Consider the following 13290-nt stretch of genomic DNA (forward strand, 5'->3'; position numbering starts at 1 on the left):
ATGACAATACTGATTGCCATATCTTTGATTGTGTCCATATTTCTATGATATATTTTGATTGTGTTATACAAAGTTTTTATATTTCCTTAAGATAATATATTATTATTTATTTAAATAAAATGGTCGCTTATATAATCATCACTATACATGTCTTTGTGCTTGGGGTGGCATTTCCAAAGAATCTAGTAGCCCGTAGGGCCCCAGTGGTACCTTCTTGCCTATAGGGCCCCTATAGTGTCCAGCAATGGCTCTGCATGAGGACGTCCAGATATCCAGCTAAGCAAAGGTAGCTGGACAGAGGAACGTGCTAACGGCTGTTTCTCTCTCTAAATATGACATAGGGTGAAGATGCATTGAGCATCAGGACTGTTTCTGGGGATATTTGTAGTCACATGTTTCTAGATATTTACAATACACACTGATATTTGAAAGATACCTAAAGGATACATTTTGTTAACACTAGTGACCAGTAGCACTATCGTCACTGTTTATTGAACATATAATGATGTAAAACAAACGCTATGCTTATTTATACATCATTATATGTTCAATAAACAGTGACGAGAATGTTTGCCAGGAACTCCAGTTTGAAATGATGCTATGGTTTCCGGGGTAACAGGTAGTGAACTGGAATGTTTTTAATATAAAATGATGCATTTGGACTTTTGGCTCAGTCGAAACACAGCATTTCAATTGAAAACTGAACACCGCTGATGACTGAATACAATTCTATACAGCCAATGGGTTAATAATCACATGCATGCAATCAGATTTGTAAATGTTTAATTTGAATATGTAATATGAACATATCAAGCTATTATTGCATTATTACGTGAGTCAGTGAAGAATATTTATTTTGTTAACATAAATGTATCCTAAAGTCAATATTTTTAGGCAATATTTTTTTTTCTTTTAAACATGCCATTGTGAGCATTTTAATTTGAAGACCATTAGATTTTTGTATGACTTGACTTGCTTGAGACTTGAAGGTTATGACTTGCACATGAGTGACCTACTCCCACCTCTGCTGTATGTATAGGCACTGTATCTTATCTTATCCTTTAGAAAAGTGTCAAACTGTCTCCTCCATCCTGAAGGGGGAGTAGAACTCTATGAATATCCTGAGAGACAAAGGAAAGATGCAAATGGCAGGGAGGGAGAGAGAGAGAGATATGGAAGTGAAACCTCATGCTAACAATAATAATATTTATATATATATATAATCTAAATTATCATCAAGCCAGAAGGAACAATTCACATAACTTACTACAAGCTGGAAGTGTGTTGAGGTCTCCATAAAGTGTTGGATTAAAGGATGCTGAGACAGAATAGAGAAGGGGACGCAGTCCTCAGGATTGTATCCCAGTTCTCTGAATACCTGCGCCAAGTCCTAGAAGGAGGTAGAACTAAACTGAGAAGACTTTTAAATAAAAGCCATAGATTCTATCCTAAAAATAATAATTGAACTTTCATATCATAGCAGTATACTGTACCTCAGTGTTCTCCTCCTGACTTGGACAGCCTGGAGGAAGGAGACAGTTGTCTTTCATCTTGCTGGTTTCGTGGCAAATGACAGCAAGGAGAGCAGGAATGGTGACTCCCTGCCCACCGGAAGAACTGTCTGATGGAGTTTCTTCTTCTTCGTAGGCTCCATCAAGTTCGGTAGAGGTGAGCTCTAGAGCCTCCACTATTCTGGGCATAGACTTAAGAGACAACACAATAATAATACATACATGTTTCATTCCAAAGCAATCAGTCATTAAATGGTGCACTTACACTATTCTGTGTATATATTACCTTCACAAAATTGTCCAGTGAGGAGGAGTGTTCGAGATGTTGTCCCAGCACTATGCTAAGTGCTCTTATGAAACCCTGTCTTGGGTTGGGGTCGGCTGCAAAGTACAGCAGCATGGACACATAATCTACTCGAGGAGGAGAGATGGAGTGGTCTGCAAACAACTGGAAAAAGAACTAGGACAAGAAAACACATATTGCTGTTAAAACATCTGGAGTACAGTGTGAACACAAAGCTACACAATACAATGACCAGTTGGTGCCAAAATATCCCAAAAAAGCATTTTGTTCATGTTGTTTTACTGAAACTGAACTTAACTAAAATTATCAGGAATTATCAGCAGTTACCTTCCTTAGGTCAGCAAGACGGTTATGAGGTACTGGCTCAGTGGGGTCTTCAGAAACAGCCAGGACCGTCTCAGTGGAAAACCACAACTCTGTCTGTTAAGACAACACACAATAAAATATACAATATATGTCTGAAAATGTGTAACATCAACTTGAGCTCAGGTCTATTTGTAGAAAAAAGGTCTAAAAACACAATAATTAAACAGTGAGCAGAAGCACACAGCTGAAAAGTCAGAAAAACAGGATGAGTGTTAGGGACTAACCTGTAGGTACTGTTCCTCGTTTACACAGCCTGCATTACCACCATCTGCTGCTTTGAATCGTTGTAGCACGTCCAGCAGCTGTGTTAGCGAGGGAAATGGCCAGGGGAGAGCAGCACTGAGCAGGAATCGACGCCAGTCTATCAGCTTGTGGTCGTCAGTTAGCAAAGAGGCAATCTCCATCACCTGGAGACAGGAGTCAACAATTTCAGGTTTCTTTTGGATGACTGTATAGATTATATGAGCTTCTGAGCAATGTGCTGTAGAATTTGTTTTAGTTTTTTTTTAAGTTTCTATATAGCGGGCCAGCCATAAAGTAAAAAAATACCTGTGCTTCATTTTTAACCAGGACTTCAAGCCAACTGGAGAACTCAGAAGTGAGCATGAGGCCTGAAGTCAGAAAGAAAGGAACAGAAATGATGGATGAATATATAACTAATTGACCCAGTTGTATTCCAAAGTGTCTCCCCTGTCAGCACCTGATGGCGCATGGTTGTATAGCAGTGGGTAGAGTGACTCTGGTCGAGTAATGGAAGGTGTAGAACACAAGGGTTTCTCCAAAGGAGCTGGACACAAAGGGGGCACCATGTTGAAGTCTCCATTCAGATAGAAGTCAGAACATTCCTGGGGAAGTGAATATGGTAATATGTTGTCATACATCACAATTTAGAAGAGCGAACACTATTTTTGGTGCAAAACATGTAAAAAGTAATTTCATACCAACACCAGCTCATTCTGCAGCATGGCGCCAGCCTCTATGTGGTGTCGAACCACTTCGGCTAACTGGTCAATACTAGGAAAAAGGAGAGAGGCATGGAGAAAATGTCAAACGTCTGCGATGTGTCATAAAAATGTGTCTAGGCTTTCATGTGTGTAAGAAATATCTACCTCTTCATTTCTGCACCATAGCGGGCTTGTGACCACTGCTCCATGTTGCTAAAGGTCTGTTGTGCTCTGCCTTGCAGGGACTGTAACACCATCAGACCGTGGCCTTTCACCAATGCAAAGCGCACCTTTGCTGCATTTTCTACAAACACGAACACACAGAGAGACATTTTATGTGTTTTACAGATTTTGAGACCAACATAGACCAACATCCATTTATCTCTAGTGAGTTAATGTGTATGTGCATACCTTCGTGTTTCATTGCAACTGCAAATTCTTTATATATTTTATTTGTAACTGGTGGATTATGAGTTTGCTCTTGGTGTTTCTCCTCAGGGGGTGAAGGGCTGGGAGGCAGAGGAGGGGTGGATAGAGCTGAGGAAACAGATTACAAACGATGCATGGTAGAAAGCGGTACTCAGGTTGTCTTAATACTCAGCAAGACACAAACCTTGCTGTTTTTTTAATGACTGTTTTCCGTTGGATTTACTTGCAATTGCGGGGGGCTGCTCGTTTATCTCCGGCTCTTCCTGTTTCTCTTTTAGCTCCTTTGTCTCCCTCTGGTGGGATTCTTCTGATACCTACAATAACCCTCACCAGTTAGGAATGAAGAATTTAAACCATATACCTCCATGACAGGCTCATGCAACTCTTACAAATACATGCAGAATTACCATTTTGCTGATAGCTGCAAGTGCCAGTTCACAGTCAGTGATCAGTTTCTCATGCGGTGGCTGGAGTAAAGAATGCAAAAGGTCAAAATGTGCTACTAAGACATTTATTACTGTCTTAATGTGTCAGTTTGATTTGAGGTAAAACTTTACAAAAGTCTCTCTAAAAAGGATGTACATGAATCATTTATAGACCCAGAAAAATGACTTAAATATTAAAGTTACATAAAGATGGACAAGGAAACTGACCTTAACAGCTTCTGTTAGATACTGGCCGTTTGTCTTGGACGTCCCTTCTGTGGTTTCAGGATGTATGAAGAGTGGTGTACTAAAGGAGAGAGGGAATTGTTTATGTCTGAATTACTGTGTGCAGTAATTGTGTCTAAAGGGTAACTATTGATGAAGCAAAAATAAATAATTTTCTGCACTCATTGTCCATAGGAAATTCACAATTTTGTTCTTTCATTTTGTCATCCTATATTTGCATGACTCATTTGTTTCAAATAGCTTGCCTCCCATCCTGATCCATGATTCCTGAGGTCTCCAGTAGGGGGAAATATTCAAATCTAGACGTTGGTTTAGACAGCCTGTGTTTGTACATGTTCACATAGTACACCCTGAGAATAGAGTGTGTTTCCTGGAAACGGTTCAACTCCACCTATGCAGCATTAAAAATTAGATTATAGAATTATTAAGTCCAAGTAAGACACAGGAGTGCCTATACTGCAATATAAATATCATGAACATGAAATCAATGTTTGCTCAGCCAAAAACATACCTGCATAAGCTCAGAGTGGTGGTTGGTAAGGACAGCAATGTTTTCTTCCAACCAGCCATCGCTGATGAGCGCAGCCCTCTCTTCCTCATCCTCCGCTTTACGCTTGTCAACAATATCCCATAAACGTTCACACAGTTCCTGCACACAGATTGGCACAGCTAGACAACTAAAACCATCGTTTCCTGATCTGTTTAGGAACACATGTTCTGCATCTCTCTCACATCCAGTCTCGTATGTAGCTCTGCTTTGGCCTCCTCGTTGTCTCTCATATTATCAGGTATGCTGTTGAAGTGCTTCTGCCACTGAGATACTAACTCCTGCTTCAAGTCTGGACGTCCCAAGTAATGTCTATACACCTCACTACAAACACAAAGAAACAGGTGATAATGTTTACGATTTTCTTACTATTTATAATACGTCCTGCACATTGAACACACTTATACCACACTGATACCTGATGTTGAACAGGTGATGGTTAAAATATGCACGGTGAGAGCGGAGCTGCTGCATCACTGCCTTTACATTGTTGACATATGAATCACACACTGTGTCCCAGTATGAGCAAAGGCACTCTGAAATCTCCTACAGAGATACACAGGGAGAAAAAGACATGGACAAAGCAGGGTGCGTGAGAGGACTGAAGACATGGTAACAAAACAAGTGTGACACACATATTCAGACACACAGATTAAATCCTGTAGGAGGTAATCTGAATTTTGCATCATGTGTGCAAAAAAAATCTAAACAGGAGAGTCTTACTGGAGGAAGTGGGTTATCCACATAGGCGGAGGTGGATGAACGACGGCTAGACGATGTCACTCTTTGGACCTTCTCCTCCTTGAGGATGGAGGAAGTCACTGCAGGGCCCAGGGCATCATCACCGAGGTCTAGAGGTTGGTCTACAGGTGGAGGTAGGGTGAAAGAGGAAGACTCTAGAACTATCACACTGTGTAGCACTACATCTTCAACAGGAGGTGTGACAAGAGCTGATAAAAGAGGGACTATTTTGTAATACTGTAAATAAATATTATGTTTATCCCAACAGGAATGATATGTAGGCACTTGAAAAACCAAGACTTTTTCCTAACCACATGGAAAAAACTAAGACATTAAGTACAACCAGAACATAAAAGAGTCTATAAATATTAATACTTACGGTAATACATGACTTACCTGCCTGTCTTTCCAGCATGACCTGGTGCAGGATAGACTCCACACGACTATAAAGCTCTCCACAATCCACGTCTGCGTCAACATGAACTAAAATTTTTTGCTTTTCCCGAAACCATTCATCTAATTTTGGCCAGGTATCCTGAAATGCTGAGATTCTTGAGAAGAGAAATTATATTAGATAGAAGAAGCTCTGTCATACAGAAAAAGTAACATATTATTTATATTGTCTTTTTTTTACCTGGGTTCAGATTGTGCCTGGTACAAGGTCTTGTGATGGGAGGCAGCATCTGCATCTGTATCTACAAGAGGTATGGCAGCAATAAACCCACATGAACACAACAATAAACTTGTATCTACACATGCAGATCAGCAGCATTAAAATCCCATCAGTGTAACGTACCGTGGTGACTGAACGCACGTCTGACCACACACTCATCGCTGACATCCAGCAACAGAGCCAAGTCCAGCACGGGTGCTGGAGGTGGTGGCGGTGAGGGTGGATCTGGGTCAGGAGCAAGGTTTGTCCTGCTACTCACACCTACGTTCTCTTCATCCACACACCCACCCAGGGCTTTTACTAGTAGGAGAGCCTGGGTGATATCCAAAGGAAAGCCATCCAGGATCCAACCTGACCCAGCTGGAACACGACTAGTCAGGACACACACAATTATTTTACTGATATTAGAACTGATCTGTGAGCTTACAGTTGATAGCTGACATGTTGTGTGCTCACCGGATTGCCTCTACTATAATGTCCACTAACACTTCATCAGGGATGATTGCACCTGCTTCCAGTGTGGCACGAGTAGAAAGCTGGAAGGGCATACATATAAGCAAAAACATAGGTACACACAAAATCATCACATTCCAAAATCTATTAATCAGCAAATCAGCAAGCTGTGTGCAGGTTACACTTACTTTTGAATTACAGTGTTTACTTTCCACTTTAAGATCTGAAAAAAGTACAATTATAAGTGATATCACAGCTGTATGAGATACTGTATTATAACTGAATTATACTGGCTTCAGTAACCCACCAGATGTCAGTGATGTGGACGATGTGAGCTCATCGTCTTTCTCTCCCTGCTGCTCTGTGACCTGTTTAATTTGTCCAGAAAAAGGTAGTAATGAATAATGAAATGATTAGCATCACTGACAGAGGTCATGACTCCACCACTTTTCAAATTTTTTTGATTTTAGCTGTACTGTGTCTGACTAACCTCTTCGTTCTTGTATGCATTTATTGCCTCCTCTATTAGTGTCTCAGTCGATAATACATGGATGCTGTGTGCTGAAGTAGAAAACATATACTAGTTGGTATATCATTTTTAAAACGGACATATCTGAGAGACATGACACCGTGTTTGGGTTGGAACAGCGTGCCTTCAGCTATCTTGGCCAGGCAGGTGGTCTTGCCAGAGCAAAACTTGCCCAGGACACAGGCCTTGATGGTGAACTGAGGAAACAGTGGTGTGGATGGTTTGATGGGTGGATGAGCAATGTTCCTCATTCGCTGGACAACATGTCCAAGGATGTTGTTGTTGGTCAGAGGTAATCTCATCTCTCCTTCTTTCTCTTGCCATTCCCACTCGCCTATCATATTCTGACAAACACAAAAAGGATCCTCAGTATTCAGACAGCATGGGGCTTCTGTTTACCGTAAATAAATAAAACTTGGTTGTTCTTTGGCACACATGCATTCAAACGTGATTTAAAAACACGCTGCACTCCTGTCAAACTCACAGTGTATTCATCATAGTCCTGGTTGTTGAGTATCTCCAGCTTCTTAAGCTCTATGGGGTCTAGTGTGGCAGAGAACTCATTGTCGGGCTGGTGGCCCTTTACTGGCTCATAGAGAGGCAGACCTCTGAGCACCAGCTCCTTCCACTCTCTCATCAGCTTCTCTGGAATCAAACTGGACATAACAACAGAAAAGATCAAATAAGGTGCATATTGACCGTAGTTGTGTTGGTGGTGTAACTGGTTTTGTATCATGAGAAGAAGTAGACAGAAATATTGACAACTACTGATTTTATTTGACAATGTTTCCAATATTGTTTTTTGTTTGTTTGTTTACAGATTTTAAGGTCACATCAAAATTTGCAGTTCACTGCAATGTTTTTTATGTCTACCACAACATCACATATACGCTTTGAGTCAGTCCTCTTCTTATAATTGTTATTTTTTTGTGCTGTTTCTTTTAAAAGACACCAATTTTTACTCTAAATGCAAACGTTGTTCATATATAAATAAATACATAAGCAGACATAGCCCAGAATTTGACTGTAAAATAAAAATATCTACATCCAGTTAATAACACTACCAAAAGATACCCAAATACAATCTGCATGTTTCTCCTGCAAACTTCAAAGGTTACGTACTTTTCAGCAGTGAGCAGTCGATATTCTCCAACCTTGGTTGCCAAGTCCACTATCTGCTTCAAACTGTCCCTGCAGATCTTAAAGTGCTTCTCATATCTGCTTTGAGCTCGCTCAGCAGCAACCCTGCTACAGAATTCAGACTGTTTTCTGAGCTCCTCTGCACGCTCCAACTTAGCCTGCTGAACCATAGCCTGTACCAGGTCCCAGTGGGGAGGGGGGTGGGGGATGAGCAGAGAGAGCATGACATGAATGTTCCAGAAATCATCTCTGTTAAAGGTACATATGCCATTTATTATGAAAAGCCCATCACCAAGCAAGAGAGAGGAAGAGAAAAGTGGATCTTAATCACAAGCACCTTCATAGATGACCTTAAAGGTAGGGTAGGAGATCTTGAAAACTCAGTGAGAGTCAGCCAGATTTTGAAAGTAAACACACGCCACTTTCTCTCGGAGCTCACCCCGAAGCCACGCCTCCCAACCAGTCTGTGACTTCGGCCATCACGTACCTCTCTGATGTGTGCAAAGCAGGAAGAGAGTGACAACCAGCCAACTATACGTGCAGGGGCACCTCATAGGATTGGCTGATGTTTTTAGCGTTTTATAGCTTCCACAGATGATTAATATTCTTCGCTTTAAAGCGAAACTGCCGAACTAATCGGTTGCTTTCGGATTGTAAAGAGAAGTTACGCTTATTTAACAAAAAGTGCATCAGAAGGAAATCTCCTACCCTACCTTTAACAGTAGAAATATATAGATTCAATCATACCCATGTTTGATGCACATCTAATCATTAAGAATCTCCATTAATCATAGTCTAAAATGGTTATTCTCATTTTGTGTAAATGGAAAATAACAGCAGAATTTCACTTTCTGAACCTGTACGACAATTACAATTGATGATCATCTCTTGATTGGATTTCTTGACTACAAAAAGGGTAATATAAGTAATATATTACCCTTTTTATAATATAAGTATCCTTTAAAACTGAATAACACTGACCTCTGATCACAGTAAATCAGCAATTTAAAGTGTCCCTTCTTTTCTCTATAATTCCAATACAAATTGTCCTTTCCTTTCTATAGCTACAATATTACATATCCTACCACTGACAAAGCCTAATGCAAAGCAAGTACAGAGAGGATTATTCTTCTTCTTTATATATCCAATCTCACCGCCTCCCTGTCCAGGGCTTCCTTGAAGTCCTTCTCTCTCTGCTGCTGGTACTGCTGTTCTCTGAACAGGCGATTCTGCCGAATCACATCCTTCTGCATACGAATCTGGAGAAGCTGAGCTGCCAAGCGCTGCTCCTGCAGAGTCTGACGTGTCAGACGCTTCACCAGCTGCTCATCTCGCCGTGCCTCCTGAAACGTGGAGGGTTAAAATGACGTCAGATTTTGTACGATTTATTTAGACATATTCTAAATATGGTTAAGGAGAACGATGAAGAAACAGACCATACTAAATTAGCATGTATTTAGATGAACTAAATAAGGTATTTTAATATCTGTCCATGAAAGGATTCACCTCTTGAGCTTCATGGGCTTTCAGCTGCTCCACCAGGAATCTGTCCAATCTTTTCTCTCTCTGCTCACAGGCTGCAGCATTTTCCTTCAGCCTCTGCCTGATCTCCTGTATGTACTTGCTGTTGGAGCGTAATATTAACTTCTTCTCACTTTCAGGGTTATCGTTGCCTTGGTTAGGGAAGGCGAGACCACTAGAACTAAGAAGATTCAAATCATGTAAGTAATGGACACCACAAATGTTTAAACATTACAGTACAGTTCAAATAGAATATTAATTTAGTGGATGTTTCCTTTTTTCTCACCTTGAAGAGAATACAGATGTAACCAGTTTCTTCTTCTTTGTCTCAAACTGGGCTATTTCTGTCTGGATTATCTGTATGACAAAAGTGCAATCAGTGTAAGCAAACGGTAAAACAAACTTCCCTCTGTGGGTTAGTCAGAGCATTACTTCATCTTGATCACACCTTTGCTTGCTGCTCCTTGCGCAGCTGTCTCTTTTTTAGGTTGAGCTTTGAGGTGTAAGGAGGTGGCTTCGGCAGCTGGATAATAGCGGCTGGCTGATACATTAAGCCAAGCTTCTGGCGATTCACCTGCAGCTGCAACATACACCCAAGTGCAGCATTGTCATTGCATGAACTTCAACAAGCAAGTGTTAAAGACATTTCACTAAGCATTATACAGTTACAGAATAATAGTAATGTTGACTGAGTATACTTGTATTGTGGGTTCTTCAGTACCTTCTCATTACTCTTGAATCGTTTTGAATCCTGGACTTTGGGGATTTTCTCTTGCTGGATGGGATTGGTCGGCACAGGCTTTTCATTCAGTTGCAGGTATTTCTCCTCATAGCGCTGAGAAATTTTCTGCAGCTTCAGCTCGGCCTCACGTTTCACCACTTGATGCAGTCGCTGTATGATATGAAAGAGACTTGAAAATTCAAAAATACACGCTAAAAGACAGTCAAGCCGTTATTTATCATGCATCTGTGTACCTACAGTACATACATAATACTATCTATCTATCTATCTATCTATCTATCTATCTATCTATCTATCTATCTATCTAAACATGGCCCAAATATCCCTTACATCAGAGAAACTCTCCAGCTCCTTTTTGTGCAGACTTGCACTGGCTGCAGGCTGCATGATTTCCATCATCGTCCCGCCGATGTCTGCTTTCTTCTTCTTTTCAAGGGAGATGTAGAGTTGGTAAAGGAGGCGAGTGGCAACGCCTTGCTTCTCCTGCATCAGGTCTTGGGCCGTGTTTATGTCAAAGGAGATCCCCAGAAGCCGGAGAGTAGGCTGAAGGCGGGTGAAGTTATTCAGCTTGGAGACGGAGGTGCTATGACGAAAAAAAAGTAAAGTTATCATTATGAACACAAAACGTAAAGCAGGAAGAGAAAGTTAGGAGAAACTTACTCTTTCTTCGTAAATATACTGAAATCGTTCTGAAGCTGGTATTTTTGCAGAACCTCCCCAATTAGGTAACCAGTGGAGAAATCCTTGGCAAAGCTGCTTGGGTCTGGGAGGAAGAGCACACAATCATTTATGGAACAGACAACTGTGGTTTATTTAAATGCCACTGTACGTTTTCAAACATATCTAGAATAAGTCGTTAACTGGTTCCAAACATGCAAAAATACTTTGTCTCTTTCAACGTGTAAATAACCGTATTATTTCAATAATGACGAGCTTACAGTATCAGTTTTTTTACAGTAGCTAAACAAACACAGCGTTAGTGTTAGCTTAATTAAGCTAACAGGCACTAGCTAAAAATGCTACAATGTTCACCACACTTACCGACAGCTTTAGACAGCTGGAGATCGTGGTTCAGCCACCTACACAGTATATCCGTCATTGTCCTTCTATAAGTTGATCAATTCTACTCAAACAGTAGCTACACCAACAAATTTTACCCAGAGCCCACCTACAGCTGCTGAAAATAGGCAAGGAAGATGGTCCCGATGGTGCACTGTTGTCATGGTAACATGTCAACACGATTACCTCTCAGAGGAGCGGGCGGACTAAGCGTGTCCTGGATCGGTTTTAATTTTAACACCCACGTAGAAAAATGACGATGTAATGACTGCAAACCGATCCAGAAGCTGTTTTGTGTAATACACGAGGAGGTCAGCAGGGACCACTGTGTTTTAGCAACACTTGCTGGCTGCATAACTAATTACAACAACAGTAGCTTATAATGGACTAAAAAAAATCATATAGTGGCACATTGATTATTGCAAATGGAAGCAGCTTTTAAATGATATACAACATGGACACATTTTTAAGTGGCCAGACAATCACTTTATTGCTTACAAACAAGTAGCATGACAGAGGTTTTAGTGGTCACCCAGACTGATAATAAAAGAATCTGCAAAATAAAATGTGACTTTTAAAGCATTGGTAGAATTTAAGGCATTTTTTTCAGATGCATAATACTTCAGACATGTCGGCATGCACAACATTAGTCAGTGTTTTAAAGCCATAGGTTAACATAAACTTGGGAGTTAAAAAGGGTTATGAGCCACTGTTTTGTAGTCACAGGTTACACAGCATGCATTGATCTCACAAAAACATCTAAGGGCCAGAGATGAAGATGTGCGAGGCAGCAAGTTCACACTACTTAAACTACAAAACTGAGAAAGTGAACACAGGTCCTGATTAAAAATATGGATTGAAAATAGCAATAGTAATAGCACGTCAGCAGTTAGCGCATGAGCATGGTGAGTAGTCTGGCCCTACTTATACTGTCTCTGGCAAAGCAACACTGCAGTGACAAGGAGGCAAAGCATGCTAATCTAAGGAAAAGCAAGATCACAATTCTAATTCAGTTTATATGACTTTTCATAAACATTTTTTATGTGTTTAAGCGCACAACAAGTACACATTTTATTAATCTCATACGGTGTAGTTTTTTTTCTCTTAAGAATACCACTTGTACTGTCAGTATTATAGTACAGGGAATATAAGATTTTGATGGTAATAAAAGTAAACAAAATAAAAGATTTACAGTTACGGTTAACTGCAAAAGAGGGAAATTAAAAGGTGCCATTTTGTTGATGTAAAAACACAAAAATCATTTTACACAGTTCAAGAAAACATGCTTCAAATAAACACAACCTGCAGCATCTGCAGCCATATTTAAATACCCAAAACTATATCCACCCCTTACACCTGCCTCGCGCTTTGGTTGCTACTAAATTTGAAGCTATAATTTTTTCTTCATTTAATATGAACAAATACTGAGATCAGTTCTACAAGACAAAGAAAAGGGAGGGATATAGTTCACCTAGTAGTCAAGTACTGACTGCCTGTTATCTGCTAAGATATCCAATATAGTCACTCTAAATAATTATTTATGTCACAGTAGTTTTATTTAAAGCTTGTTGGCTGGAGGCACTGAGAAACATCAACCCACAGGCTCTGCCACACAGACAACCCGGGCCTGAAACAAAAATATCCTGTTAACTGGATTTAT

General features: G+C 40.3%; 1 protein-coding gene across 1 annotated transcript; it reads right to left on the reverse strand.

Moving 5' to 3' along the window:
• Window positions 1–1061: 1061 nt before the first annotated feature.
• On the reverse strand, window positions 1062–11772 carry spef2 (sperm flagellar 2). The gene is made up of 37 exons (XM_028413977.1): window positions 11613–11772; window positions 11232–11334; window positions 10902–11154; window positions 10551–10721; window positions 10278–10409; window positions 10116–10186; window positions 9815–10010; window positions 9463–9651; window positions 8291–8481; window positions 7653–7824; window positions 7293–7512; window positions 7130–7200; window positions 6947–7007; window positions 6828–6862; window positions 6643–6722; window positions 6310–6557; window positions 6148–6208; window positions 5910–6064; window positions 5496–5635; window positions 5191–5318; window positions 4958–5096; window positions 4737–4874; window positions 4471–4616; window positions 4208–4286; window positions 3962–4021; window positions 3739–3868; window positions 3537–3662; window positions 3291–3429; window positions 3123–3195; window positions 2882–3026; window positions 2731–2792; window positions 2406–2588; window positions 2143–2235; window positions 1798–1971; window positions 1494–1703; window positions 1268–1390; window positions 1062–1121 (listed from the first exon to the last, which is right to left on the reverse strand). Exons 1-37 carry the CDS (start codon window positions 11668–11670, stop codon window positions 1062–1064), a joined length of 4815 nt encoding a protein of 1604 aa, XP_028269778.1. The 5' UTR covers window positions 11671–11772.
• Window positions 11773–13290: the final 1518 nt, after the last annotated feature.

The sequence above is a fragment of the Parambassis ranga genome, chromosome 9, assembly GCF_900634625.1.
Source record: "Parambassis ranga chromosome 9, fParRan2.1, whole genome shotgun sequence".
NCBI lineage: Eukaryota > Metazoa > Chordata > Actinopteri > Ambassidae > Parambassis > Parambassis ranga.